The sequence below is a fragment of the Hylobates moloch genome, unplaced genomic scaffold, assembly GCF_009828535.3.
Source record: "Hylobates moloch isolate HMO894 unplaced genomic scaffold, HMol_V3 SCAFFOLD_5, whole genome shotgun sequence".
Taxonomy (NCBI): Eukaryota; Metazoa; Chordata; class Mammalia; order Primates; family Hylobatidae; genus Hylobates; species Hylobates moloch.
Genome location: NW_026652280.1, coordinates 132648638 through 132663258, shown reverse-complemented (window position 1 = coordinate 132663258; position 14621 = coordinate 132648638). Strand labels below are relative to the sequence as shown.

Sequence of the window (14621 nt, the reverse complement as noted above, 5' to 3'; positions counted from 1 at the left end):
GGAGTAAGGCAGGGGCCCACCCAGCTTCAGGAAGAGCCTGTGGAAGAATGGCAATTGCCAGCTAACCTGGCATTTGAGAAGCCCTGGTCAAAAGTCAGGGTGGGCAGCTACCCACCTTCCTCCAGGAGCGGGAGGTCGTGATCACTGCCCGCACCCCTCTACAGGGCTCCCATGTTACTCCCATGCTCCCAAATCTCTAATTAGCAAAGAGGCCTGCTGTGGCTCTTCTCTCATAAATACATTAGTCTATTTCCTAGTACTTTGGATATCCCGCAACCATTGTTATTTGCAATACTATCATCTAATCAAAATACACATTTGGTAATTAAATGAGAAGGATTAAATATCAGCAATTGAAATTAATAGCACTGCATTTTAAATATTTTAAAGTGGATACTCTTCACATATTTGAATGTGCCTATTTTAACCCAATTCTCTACTTGTATTATTGGAGAAAAGCCAGGCTTTGAGAATGTAAAAAAAAACACCGTGGAGTGGGGCTCCTGAGAAAAGAGATGACCGTGTGCGTATAAGGTCCAGTTGTAGATGCCCTGAGCTGCCCACTGGCCCCAGGGTGTGGCATGGACGTACCATTGGGAGAGGAAGAGGTGGCGCTGGACCAGGAGGGTCAGGAGGAAGTACACTACCCCTTCCACCACCATGGCAAACAGGTTCTTCCCAATCAGGTCCCAGTGGAACGGATTTGCAGAGTGCTCCTCACCTGGGCATCAACAGGAATTGAGTCCACTTCAGCCACCCCAGCTCACCCCACAGACCTGGCCACAGCACAAGGCCCACTAGACCAAGCCTTATGTGGGAACTGAGCAAGAGCCAAACACCCGCCTCCTCTGGGCTGCCCTCCATGCCTCCTGTGCTCCCCAGCCATGGAAACACAGGCACTCTAATCCCCTCTAGCTGGCAGGACACTTCCAGCCTAACAAGGTCCCCTCCCAGCACTAGCCCCTGCCACAGTCTGATGCAGGAGCCCCCCGATAGCCCTCCCAGCTTTGGACCCAGGGCCCATGCTCCACGGGCGTTGGCTACCACCCACCAAACTGGGCATAGACATCTGTCACAGCCTGGCTCAGTGCAAGGTCAATGAGGCCCCGGCCCAGGCAGAAGTGGGGGAAGATAATGAGCAGCTTCCTCAGCACAGCGTTGAACCTGAGCAGCGTCTGAAACAGAGAAGTAGGACTGTTGGAAACGGGGCAAAGCCCACCCACCCCTCTCTTCAGCAGGTGGGGCCCGGATGCTCTCACAGGACAGCACAGGGGAAGGCCTGCAGACCGAGAGTCCTTGCAGCCAGACTGGCCACTGGACGGATTTGTCCAGCAGAGCATAATGGGTTTGCCATGGAGGTCATGAAGTACTTACAAGCAGTGCCTCAAGGCCAGGCCAAGGAGCTAATCAATTAATGACCAGTCAAGGACTGGGGCTCCCTGCAAGTTTCTAGTGGGCGGGAGCTGCCCCTTTGTCTAGCCAGGCAGCATCTTCTGAACATTTACTATGCTCAGTACCATGTGGGCACCGAGGCTAACTGTGAGGAACCTGCATTACTGCCCTTACCCCTCCCCTAGGTGACTCTGGGAATGACAGCAGGAATGTGCAGAGAAGCTGCAGCCCTCCTGCTGTCCACTTAGGGAGCTCTCCCTGCAGACTCACTTTGAAACAACAGGAGCCCTCAATTCATTTGTTAACAACAGCTGCAGGGGGACAGCAGGCCCTGAGCCATCTCCAGCTCTGCTTTTCAGCCCCTCACGGGGCAACTACCATTGTCTAGGGAGAGGAGGGCTGGAGACTCTCTCTGGGGTCTGTGTTAAGCCAGGGACTTGTTTTCAAGTGGTCGGACTTGGCATGTTGGGCAGAGCCTCCCTTGAGAAAATAGAAGGGACACCGAGGGGTACAAGGCCAGCATAGCTCCTGGCTGGGCCACAGCTGTCCATTCCATCTGGCTCCTCCCTCTCCAGCCTCCACACCTGTGCCCTCATTACCTCATCATTCCCTGCCTACCCTGTCTGCCCACTCTTTCTGGAATCACTGTGCTCTTTGACCTCTAGGCCTGGGCATGTGCAGACTGTTACCTATTGCTCCAAGCAGGAAAGAATGCTCTTTTCCCTTCTGCTTTCTGAAAGATTCCTGTTCTTTTTTAGACAGCTGGCTCAGAGAGTGCCTTCTCTTACAAGCCTTCCAAGATTCCCGTGAGAAAGTATCCATTCCTCTCTCCCAGCACTTATCACATTCCCAGGATTAATTTTTTTAAAATCTGCCTGCTTTCTCTACTAGTCAGTGGGCCCCTGGAGGGTGGGCACTGCGTCCTAATTATTTTTGTGTCCTTCCTAAATACCTGTACAATGATTAGCTCAGAGTAGGCACTTCATTATTTATTAAATGGGCTAATAGAAATCTACAGGCTGAAATTGAACTTCCTCCACCACGGCTCCCCTAGCCCCTGCAGCCTGGCTCTTCCCGCTGCCTCTGGCCTGCAGTGCGTTATCTGCCTCACTCCTCTGATGCTCTGTCACACGCTGTATTATGGAGGATCATACACTGTGGCTTATATCGTTGCAAACTTCGTGGGCAGGTCCCTTTCCGACTGGAACAGGAGCCTCTGGAGGGCAGGACGAGTGGGCCACGCTTGTTTATATCAGCACACACCCAGCACGTGTTGTTCAGCTGGTAAAGACCTCCTGACCGCACAGGGGCGGCAGCTGCTGGGAGCGGGGGAGCCTCCTGTGGGATACTGGGGGTTTCCACAGCAGTTGTGTATCTGATAATTTACAGGAAAATGCCAGCTTTTTGAAGGCAGGTGCTTAGCAAGTGTTGGCTAAATGGGTGCAGCCTCAGAGGGGAAAATGTTCTGAGTTGTTTTAAGCTGGCTATTTAATTATTCTGAAGGAACACTCTTCACACTTCGTGGGCTGTGAGCCTGTGACAAACACAGCTCCGCAAAGCAGCATTTTCAGTCACCTGGGTGCTCTGGCCATCTGCTGGGGCTGTGTTCTTATCCTCCCTCTTTCCAGAGTCTGACTCCGACATGCTGAATTTCTTATCATTCACGGGACAGATGAGGCTTCATTACTTGCCTAGCGGCCACAAAACCCTAACAAGATCTGGAAAGAGTCAGTCTCAGGGGGACATGGGTCCGGGCAGTTCATGGTGGGGCCTCTGCACAGATTTGTCCTGTGTTTCCCAGCGGGGCCCAGAGGCAGGTGGAGGTGGGTGCGGCAGGGCAGCAGTGCAGATGTGCTGGCCGGTCCCACCCTCTGAACTGGGAAGAGCTAATGAGGAGAGGGAAGGTTGAGGCGCCTGGGGACACAGGCACGTGGGGAGGCAAATGTTCCAAGGACAGCCACAGCCAGGACTCAGACACAGCGGTGGGGACTGGGAAGGTGGAGTGTGGAGTAAAAGCCCTGCAGCGACTGCCTTCTTTTTTTCCCCCTCTTTTTATGATTCAGTTTGGCCATCTGTCTCTGGACAGAGGGAGGTCAGGTGGAAGGGACAACTGGGCTTGGCAGCTCATAAAAGTGAGGCATTCAGCATGGAGAATCCCCAGTCTCTTCCTCAAGATTAACTCGCCCAAGGAATAGTATATGTCAGAGTGTTACAATTTCCACAAGAAAGTGGGAGAAAGAACGTATAGGGATCTGCTGATGCGTCTCCAGAGCACACAGGAAACTCAAATAAGAGTTTGCCTCTGGAGAAGGGAACTGGGTGAGTGGGAAACAGGGGTAGGAAGGAGATTTTTTCATTGTATGCCTTTTTGTTACTTTTAGATTTTGAAATCACCGAAATGTATTGTGCGTGTGTGTAAAACCCATCACCCAAAGTCCCTGAGGAAACCTTTGTGAAAGAGTGAGCAAAGCTTAAAGTTTATTGCAAGAATAAAGTTTTGCTTGCAGAATAAACACAGAAAACCATTTCATTCAGAGCACAGAAATGAAAAAGGAGCTTACAGGAAGGAAAGAAGGAAGAAGGAAGGAAGGATGGAGGGAGGGATGGAGGGAGGATGAAAAGAAAAAGGGAGAGAGGACAGAAGGAAGGGAAGGAGGAAGGGAAGGAGGGAGGAAGGAAGGAAAGAAGGAAGGAATGAAAAAGGAAGGAAGGAGGGACGGGGGAAGGAGGGAGGAGGGAGGAGAAGAAGGAAAGAGGAAGGAAGGACGGGAGGAAGGAAGGATAGGAGGAAGGAAGGAAGGAAAGAAGGAAGGGAGGGAGGGTCGGGGGTAGGGAGGAAGAAAGTGGCACTCATCTGCATTCAGCTGCTACATGTACGATGCTTGCCCGTGGCTCTGCTTGACCAACACATACTCTACTATCCTACTAAACAAAAAAGCCAAGAAAGTTATGCTCACCCGATTATTCTCAAATAATTCCAAGATGAAGGTAATAGCACTGCTGTTGATGCCGATGAACAGATTAGCACAAGATAAAGCCACATAGGCTGTGCTGGGGACATCAAACAGGAAGGATGCTGGGTACATCATGGGAATGACCGCCCATCTGTGTGAAATGAGACAACTCAGAGTAATGGAGTCCCACATTCCATTCCACCTACAATACGTCTAGATATAATGCACTCCCCTTACACCTGGCCAGCGTCCCAGGGGACCAGAAAGATACTCCATTTGTTGGTCTCTGTGCCTCAACTTTAAATGGAGATAATGATGCCTGCCCTGACCACTTCACGGGGTTTTGTGAGGAGCAAACGGGCTGATAGCTGTGTATGTACTCTGTAAACGACAAAGCTCTGTACAATTCATAGGAGGATTCTCCAACCTGCAACACCTCCCACCCTCGCCTGGGTCAGCAAAGCCCAGCTGAGGTCATCTCAGATGAGCCCAGTGAGCTCATCTTCACAGCTTATAGTCAGGTTGGTTCCCAGATTCTCTATTTCCAAGAGCAATATGTGGAGACCGATGCTCTGGTAAGGCTCTGCTGGCCCACAGAGGAAGGACCAGGATCACCATTTTCATTTTACAGATGAGGAAACTGAGGCCCAGATGCATGAGTTACTCATTCAAATTTACACACGTGGGAAAGAAAGTTGCATGCTGGGCCCTGTAACTCTGCTGATGTAACCCCTGTGTCATCCTCTGTCCCTGACTCAGGAGGAGTTTTTTGGCCGGAGTCTTCTACTGTGTGCGGTAACTCTCGGCCAGTTCACATGGGGATGCTGAGGTGGACAGACTGGCCACAGATGAGTGAGATCAGAGCTGGGTGAGGAGCTGGGGAATGGCTGACCCCCAGGCTTTGGTCAAGGCCTCAGTTTGAGTAGAAGATTCAGATCATACGGGACTTCTCTCATTGTCGCTGACAGGACGAGGCCTCAGAGATACCTCTGTCGGTGGAGTCAGAAACAGAAGCCAGACAGATCCCTGGTTATCAGCCTCAGACCCTACCTGGGGCCGGAAGCTAAACTTGTGGGTGCTACCACCACAGGACAGCCCAGGTTTTCTGTCGGGAGATGATCCCCCACCCCCACCACCAGGCTTCTCTTCAAAGGGATTAGCTAACGGCCCAAACGGCTTACCCATATAGCAGGAGCAGTGCCACAAGGGCAGGAAGGTTTTCTGGAGAAGTGTAGGCTTTCTTCTGAAACCCGATGAAGATGCCCACCACCAACCCGGCGCTCACGGCATAATTCATCTCGGAAAGAGAAGAGGAGAGCAAGTCACTTAACCTCTCAGACCTGCTTCTGGCTCTGCAAAATGAGGGGTGGGGCCAGGCTCCTCCAGCTCGTAGGGTCTGGGATTCTGATTCGACTTGCTTTTTAAACAGTTCTTGGTTGGGAAACATATGTTAAGCTGTCACTAGTCCTCCTACCCCACCCCGTGCCCTACCTCCCTGCCAAGGGAACCTTCAGTTTGTATCTTTTGAAAGGATCAATTACAAAATCCTGCCTGGTCTCTCACTCTCTCTAATTGGTCATAAAGTTTTGTTGATTCTTCTTTCTAAGCATGTCTTCAGAATTCAGAAAAACTTAAAGCCTAGTTCTTGGCTTCACAAAGCTCAAATAAATAATGATACCCTTTTTAAACAATTTAGTCCTACAGCCATTATACTGGGCACAGAAAGGGGACAGCAACAGTGGGGTTAGGGGAGGAGCCACAGTGGTCAGGAGCAGGGCAAGAACCAGAGACAGGCTTCCTCAGAGGGCGACCTGGTGTGGGGTGTGGAGGCCTCAACGGGATGAGAAAGATATCTTTAAGGAGGCTGATCTGGTGCGGGGTATCAGAGCCAGAGAAGAACAAGGAGGACCTGCACGCAGCAGAGGCAGCTGGAGCAGGGAGAGGATGGCGTCCGCATAGGGAGGGGATGGTGGCAGAGTTGGGCACTGTTGATGTTTAGGTGTATAGGTCCGGTAGATAAATGAGTTGGGAGTGAGAGAAGCCAGTGTCTCACTGTTGGAGAAGGGAGTTACAGATGAGGAAAGACAAAAAACTAGAACGAGCCCTGTGGAGTTGGCTTTGGTGAGCTCATAGTGTTCAATGTATAGGTAGATAGAGAACTATAGATAGAGGTGTGTGCATACCTGTGTGTGTACATCCATATCTTCCCTGGTTCTATCACTGAGAAGGCCTGGGACCAATGGTGCTCCAGAGGCAATGAACATATCTAGCACTCAGATCTTGGTTTCTGAGGGTCACTTCCCACTGGCAGGAACCAGGGCTTCTTGGGGAGAGGGTAGGAGTGGGGATAATGGAAGGATGAGCCTGGAATATCTTGCTGTGCCATTGAGCATGGAGGAGCTCCCGGGGGATGAGGACCCAAGTCAAGACGATACAGAAGCCAGCTTCAACGGCCCCCCACTGACCACACTGGGGATAATGTGAATATCAAAATAAATAATGATAGTCTCGGATCATAGTCCATTGATTAACACACGAACCATGACTGCATACAGAGATAAGTAAATGGATGAATAAATGGAAAGTTGTATAATGAATAGGATATTTATATATCTTTGAAGTGCCTCTACCTGAAATTTGTATTTATTATAAAGGGGAAAAGAGTAATTTTACAGTGAAGAAGCTCAGCAGACACCTTCTTAAGTGACCGAATTGAACATCATGAGTAACAGAACAAATTGAAATCAGAAGCTACCTGATAGGATGCAGTGAGAACACAGCATCTGTTCAGTGATACTGCTGCCAAGATGCACACCCTCAACCTGGGCAAGAGGAAACCTCAGACAAGCTCAGACCAAGAGACATTCTGCAAAATAACCAGCCTGCAATCCTCAACAGTGTCAAGACCATGAGTGTTAACGAAAGACTGTGGAACTCTTCCAGGCTGAACGAGACTAAAGATACAGCACAATCAAATGTCACGCATGATTCTGAGCTAGATCCCTTTCTCTGAATGACATCACTGGGGCAATGGGTGAAACAGGAGTGGAGTGTGAGGATTAGGTGGTGATGACACATCAGTGCTGGTTTCCTCATGTTGACAGTTTGTGTTGTGGTTGTAGGGGCGTGTCCTCGTTTGTAGGAAGTACACATTGGAGGTGCTGAGGGGTGTGTGAGAGAGAGACAGGAAGAGAGAAATAAATGAGAAGTGGCATCTTGTTGAGAAGTTACTTTCAAATGACTCAGAAAAAAAGGTTTGAACTGTACTTGCAACTTTTCCATAAGTCTGTAACTGTTTTAAAATTTTAAAGAAAAATAGATGACACATATAAGCATTTAAAACATTATATATGTGCTAAGTGAATGACATAAGCAATAATTGTTTGTTCCTTCATTCAACTTTTTTGCCACTGGCTAATGGCGGTACTAAGTTTCAAAATGATAGATCACAGAGGTGAGATTCCAGGCCAGCTTTAAAATTCTGGAGCATCAGAAAGCCTGCTAACATGGTGCCTGCCATCTTCTACCCCTTCGTTGGACTACCAGCTAGTATGGACTGCCAGCTAGTATCACCTCCCACCTCAGATGTCCACGCTATCCTAGCTACGTCTCTCTCCATAGGCTCAGAGATCCCTGTAAGCGTGCGCACACACACACACGTGGGCCAGCCCCACATGTGTAAATTCTATTTCTCATCTTTTATAAAAGTAAAATTAAAAGCCTCAGCACTTTTCTAAGTAACTTTTCAGTGCCGGTGGGCCTAGCTCCTTTTATGTTAGAATCACAGGGCCAATGTGGCACCTGCAATTGATGCTCTCATCCAAAGAGAGGCTTTCAGGTTCTGACCTTCTCCCCATGCATTTATGAGTGTATCCTCATGTAGCAGAAGAGAGAGGAAATAATTTAGTTGCTACTGATAATTTCTGGTTTTGTATTGTTAAGTGATAGCTGCTTACTAAGCTGAGTAAGATAGAAATCATATCTTCAGGAATTCTAATATTCACCATCATTTTTAAAAGCCATGGAAGAGAAAGTCATTTGGTGTTGGTCTCCATCAGTTGGTATCTCTTATCATCACATGAAGTGGAGGCTCATGTTGGTCTTAAAATGTTGAGATGTCACTACTCAAGACACCTAGAATAGACTGGGGTTGATGTCATAATGATCCTGCTACATCATAACTAGGCCTTTACTAGCAATTCCTTTGGCCCTGCAGCCTGTAATAAGGTACCCTATCCTGACCCCTCCCTGCCCCCACCAACCTTGGTTGTAAGGAAGGCAGTAGTGTGCTATTAATTTGATAAATATTTTTTCTTCATTTTTCCCTGTAGCGGTGGTTAATCTAATAAGTGAAGGTCTTATTACTTTGGCCACTGGCTGGGGTTGCTGGATTTGGCAAATAAAAACCTAAGATGCCTAGTGAAATTTGAGTTTCAGATAAACAACCAGTTTTTTTTTTGTTGTTTTTGTTTTTTTAGTGTAAATATGTCCTGTGCAATATTTGAAGTAGAGTATGCTTATACTAAAAATTATTCATCATCTGAAATTAAATACTGGGTGTCCTATATTTATCTGGTGACCCTACCACAGGGGAAGTTTTACCCTTACCTTTTTGAAGGTGGGGCAGGATTTGAGAAGGCAATTTGGGGTGAAATTGCCTTCATATTACCTTCTCAGCGCCAGACTGATTGCAGGAAGGCCAGACTCATGCCTGCAGTGCAGCAATTATTTGATGGGTCAGAGGCCCCCTCGGTGCAGGACACAGAGAGCCCCCATTCACCAGTTGTTAAGCTGCACCCCACAGCCTTTCATAGCTTTGGGCTCCTAGTTCTGTGCCTTTCTAAGAAGATGTCAAGGGACAGCAGATACACAAGGCCGTTGGCACAGTGCCTTTCAGCAGCCCTGGCACTGTGAGAACACCCTCCCTACTCGGTCTGGTCCTTCAGAGCACACACAAGCTCCACCTTGGGCCCACGGAGGGGAGGGAGGTGCTATAAACTGACACTTACGATATCCCAGAGGAAGTTGGTCACCCAGTAGGTGATGGGGCTCACTCCACTGATAAACTGGAGGTGCTTGGATTTGTTCACCCTCTCCTGGATCAAATAAAGGACAAAGCTGGCTGGGACGAAGGACATGGAGAAAATTACGCAGATGGCAACCACAGCATCCACTGAAGTGGTCAGCCTGCAGCAGGGCCAGAGACACAGGGAGAGGCCGATGGAGAGGGAGGAGCAGAAGGAGGAGAAGATACAAAGTCAGGCTTTGGGAAGGCCTTACACCTGCCTAGGGGTGGCCTCCAGGTTCCCCTTCTCTACCTTGAAGCTGTCACTCCCCTAAACTGTCTTAATCCACATGGACCAAGGTTAAATGGGTATTTGTGGGTTGCCTTTCTGTTTCATGTGAATATTTCTAGACAACCTTTCTTTTTATTATATTCTCTAATTATTTTTATGGTGTATAGAAATAGACGTTTATGTTAATCTTCTGTACTGCAATGCTCTTATTAGCTCTAACAATCCGTCTGCAGAGTCTCTTGAGTTTTCTGTGTTGACAGACGTACGGTCTGTGGGATTTATCTTGTGTTAATCATCTTGTTAAATCACGCTTTCAAGAACTACATCATAACACAAGGAAATGTGCATAATGTAAGTTTAAGTGAAAGGAGGGCAGGCAAGTTGTACAGGGACTTGGCTCTATTTATCCTTTCCTCAGCCAAACAGAAGGCATCTGGCTGAGGGGTAAGCTGGGGCTAAAGCCAGCCTGGACTTTATGTACAAGCCATAACCCCTGGCATGGGACAGTGTCCACCTACAGAAAAGAGCACTTTTACTAATTTCCATAAAGGCATCCTATGTGGTAGTCAGTGCCTTGATAAAGCTACAGATCATATCATCCATACACATAGTAAGCGTAGAACAAATGACTGGAAGGAAACACACGAAAGTATGGCTGAGTGAGGATTAACAGAGGACAGTCTAGGGCCCTAGGATGTCCAGAGGAAGACACCAAGGAGCCAAGGCCCAGGTTTTAGTGGATGACCCTGGGCATGTTCACTGGCACTCAGCGTGTGCTAGGATAGTTGCACAACATTGCTGAAGTTTGCACTAACAAAGGCGCTCCTACCAACGCCTCCTCCATGTAGGCCTCAAATAGAGTGAACACACCACAAAACGCACAAGACCACTGTCTCCACTGGCTGAAACTGTGCAAGAAGAGCCTCAGCTTGAGGGTAGCAAAGCTCTGTCGACATCTCCAAAGTATGCTCTTCTGAGGAAATTCCTGGAATCTAAGATAATTACTCCGAGGGAGCTGAAAGGTTTACTGAACTTCGCCAGTTCCTGGCAGCTGCTTTGCACATAGCAAAGATAATAATCGTATAAGCTCCAGGAGCAACTTGCTATCAAGAGCCAAAAGGGAACGGAACCAAATGTAAACTTACTTTCCACATAAATGTTGGGGAGAAAGAATGACCAAGAGGGCTGGTACGTGAAGTGTGAGGCACTTAGTTGAAAGTCGGATGTTCACATGTGCCTGACTAAACAGCATTACCATCCACACCAGCACTTCACGGTGGTGAGAATTCTCTCGGGATGTTCAAAGAGTGGAGAAGGTGACAAGAAAGTGGTGAGGCTGGGACTGTGGCGGCTTACACTGTAATCTCTGAGAGCTGCTCCTTGGTCAGGTTCAGGGGTTGGCTAATGACGGTGATTCCATACTCCTCGGGGCTCCTGTCCTTGGGCAGGCTGGCCCGTAAGACGGCGTTGTGGGCCACATTGAGAAAGCTGACCAAGGCATGCCAGCCTTTGTTATTAAACCATACCTGGAGGGTGGAGAGGACATCTGAGATGTTGCACTAACAGCTAGTTAAAGCAGAAATCAGTGAAGGAAAGGAAATTTGAGAAGCAGGAAGGGTTTGGTAGCTGGAAGACATTCCTTGCTAGATTTCAGCAGGGGGAGGGATGGAATTTAATGAAGGTGGGAAAGTAAAAATAAAATAACCAGCTCAGGTAAATTTTTAGCTCCAGAGCAGATTATACACAGGTCAAGTACCTTAATGTTGTCTTCAGTTTCTAGATGTTTAAGGAAATCAGGTATTTCTTTAGAGGCCTCTCTAGTGATAGGGCCCTAAAAACCACGTAAACAAACAAACAAGAGGGTTTTCATTTTTTTTTCCTGTTATCAGTATGAGAGTTTCTCATTCATGGTAATTAAGCAAGTCAAACATCCTACTCAAATCTCCAGTCTGTTTACATACCCCGCTCACATTCATGATCCGGCCAAGGTCGCTTAAAAACCCAACAAGTGCTTCCCCCGTGATGGGGATGACTGGGAGCTTTCCTCCGATGGAAATTCCTCCATACCTGACGAGGAAACAGGAAATCCTCAGACCAGGGCCACGAACTTCACGCCTACTAGTAGCTCTCTCTGGTTTTGTAGGGAAACATGGACTTTCGGGGGAATTGCCTGGACCAGCGAGCAACATGGCTCCACTTTCCAAACCAGCTTTTAACTCTTTTCCCACTGCTGCTGCCTCCAGGAGGAGTCCAGACCCTCATCCTGGCCTCTGAGGCCCTTCTGCATCTGGTCTGTGCCCCTCTCCAACTTCATCCTTCCTCAGCCCTTCCCTGGAGTGGCCTATTCTGGACATATTGAGTCACTTCCAGAACTCCTCGTGGCCCAGACTGCCTGCGTGTCTCTCCCTTTGCAGGGCTGCTAGCTCCCCTCGGCACCTTTCCCTTTTGGGAGCATCAAGCCAACTCTAGGTCCTCTTTCACATGTCACATGTCATCTCCTCCCACCCCAGCCAAGGACTCCTTTTCTGTGCCACCTCTGTGCTTTGCAGGTACTTCTAGCAGCACAGGACCCACCTTCATCCTGTCATCCCTACCTCTCGGGGCTTCTGCGCCTCACCCCTGTTCAGGGAGGCCCTTAGCCTCTCCTGCCTGGACTTGTGCTGTACTTCTTCACTGGCCCTGGGAGCCATCTCCCATACTGCCCTGGAAGTCTGAAGTGACTGTGCGGAAACACCAGTCTGAGTGCATCACTCGCCGGCCTCAAACCCTTCAAAGGCAGGGCAGAAGCCAAAGTCAACAGAACAGAATGAATTAGCTGGTTATACCAAGCAGAGGAGGAGCTCTTTCTCAGGGCCTTGAATCACTGCCTCACTCCTACTTTCTGTCTCAGCTGAGTCCCCACACGTCCCTCTGGAGAGCAATCCTGAAAGCCAGGTTTCATGTGTACAGTCTAGAATCTGCCCAGGAAAGCACATCCATGTCAGCCCCGCACCTATTCTGGAGGTGCAGTTTCCGAGGGAGGCTGGGAGGCAGCAGGCTCCTAGAGTCCCCCTTGATGAGGCTCCAAACCTCTGGAAACATTTCAACCTCCAGGATGCCTCAGGAATGGGGTAAGTCTGGGACTGGCCCACACTCCCTGAAGCTCAAAAGGAATGGGCCAAGGAGTGTCCTGGGTTTAGGCTACAAGGCCCTCTTGTTGGAGTATTAGAAACTGTTATATACTTGGAGGTTTTAGAAGCTTTTTTTGGGTGAGAATGCTCTGAAACGCCTCATCAGGGAATGCCACCCCCACTTATGTCCTCCAAGAAGAGACACCACTGAGTGTCTTCTGAGTCTGGCATGTCCCTAGCCACATGTTCTTCAGGACGTGCCTTGTGACTTCCTGAGCACATACAGAACAGCCCCTCCTCACGGCTGTGAAGTGTGCCTTTTAAAAGTGTGCAATTATTTCAACAATGAATCAATCTGAGATTTTAATTCTGATAAAAATAGTTTCTTACCTCTGTTCATTGACCCAGAATTTGCTCTTTAAGCTGAAAGCCAAAATAAAATAATGCAATGAATACCACAAGTACAGCAGTGCTGTTAACTTTCTTTCCCAAACATTCATTTTGAAGACTGAAGTCTCAGTCTTCAGGGACATTTTTGCATTTTCTGATATCCAAGCAATGCGGAAGCCGCCCAGCCCTGGGACATTGCCTGAATACATGTGCAGAGAAAGCACCTATGTTTTCCCCCACTGGCTCTCCAAATCATATCCCACATGCTGGACTTTCTGAATGGTCCTGTTGTCAGGTCATATGTCAGGTCAATATGCCTGATCTGGACCCAGAACACACGGCAACGACCATGTCAGTGTGGAATGAAGGCTGCAGCCCTCCTGTCTTCCACCCTGCACAAATGAGACTCTAACAACCACCTACACACCTCGGGGGAGTTCCGACTCACTCCACAGCCCAAAGTTTAGGCACTGACATTCAGGCAATCAAGGGTAAAATGACAAAATGGGAAATGAACAGATGCCAGCTCTGGACCCCAGAGCTCAATCCCATGAACTGTCATTGTCATCAACCTTTAAGCACACACGCACAAAATCCAAAATTTCATACTGCAGATTTGCTGCTGAGAACTCAGTTTGGGATGGTTGCTGTTTATCGCATTCTATTTATTCTGCTTTTATTTTGGGGCTTGGATGGCGTTCTTTGTTTTGCTAAATGCTTTCACCATCTGCAGTGTGTTCTAGTTAATTAAGTCAATTTATCCCTCGTTCAGGGCTCTGGCAGGTGGAGCAACAGAAAGTCCTACTAAAGTTAGACAGGAGGTTTTATCTTAAAGCCCCAGAGCCTGTGTGGACTGGACCACACTTCCTTAGGATCCTCTCTCCTGGCATGGCATGCCCCTGTCAAGCTGCTTGTTCTGATACGGGCTGCCAAAGCTGTTCCATCCTGGATGGGGCTGATAAGAGCAGCTGGAGAGCCAAGAGAACTAGATATTTCTTGAAAAGTTCATTGGCATCTCAAAGGGCAGTGATCACAGATGATAACTCACAGTTAGAATATGACAGCTGCAGTTGATCTGGCTCGCCCTGGCATGTGCTGGACTCAGACACTAGCCCGCTGCCTCTTTCCCACCCTTTTTCCTTTCTCTTTTTTGCCACTTTTTTCCTCTTTTTCCTCTACCTTTTCCCCTATACTCCTCCACCTCCCTCCAAATTTTTACTCTCTAACTAGTTAAAATATGTGGCTGCATTTTTGAACAACTTCTATGGTCTTCTGATATAACTTCTAATAATACATGGGTTAAAATTTAAGACTGCTTGCCCTAAATGTAAAAACAAACAAACAAACAAAAAAGAATTAATCTTAAGTTACATTTTACTTATATGTGCCTCAATTGCTTTTTATGTTGAATGGGGCCCTCAAATTAGATAAAAAAGAAAGAAATCTACTGCCCTGATCATAGATAAATTGTGAGAGAA

At 48.1% G+C, this 14621-nt stretch overlaps 1 protein-coding gene across 1 annotated transcript in view; it reads right to left on the bottom strand.

Annotated features, from left to right (window-relative positions):
• ABCA4 (ATP binding cassette subfamily A member 4) overlaps window positions 1–14621 on the bottom strand; it is a 119132-nt gene that overhangs the window by 22365 nt on the left and 82146 nt on the right. Inside the window, exons 22-30 of the mRNA XM_058439740.1 lie at window positions 13144–13176; window positions 11605–11710; window positions 11400–11474; window positions 11000–11169; window positions 9356–9533; window positions 5528–5643; window positions 4350–4497; window positions 1052–1175; window positions 592–721 (exon numbers count right to left, since the gene is read on the bottom strand). Coding sequence (XP_058295723.1) covers window positions 592–721; window positions 1052–1175; window positions 4350–4497; window positions 5528–5643; window positions 9356–9533; window positions 11000–11169; window positions 11400–11474; window positions 11605–11710; window positions 13144–13176 — 1080 coding nt within the window. The remainder of the gene's footprint in view (window positions 1–591; window positions 722–1051; window positions 1176–4349; window positions 4498–5527; window positions 5644–9355; window positions 9534–10999; window positions 11170–11399; window positions 11475–11604; window positions 11711–13143; window positions 13177–14621) is intronic.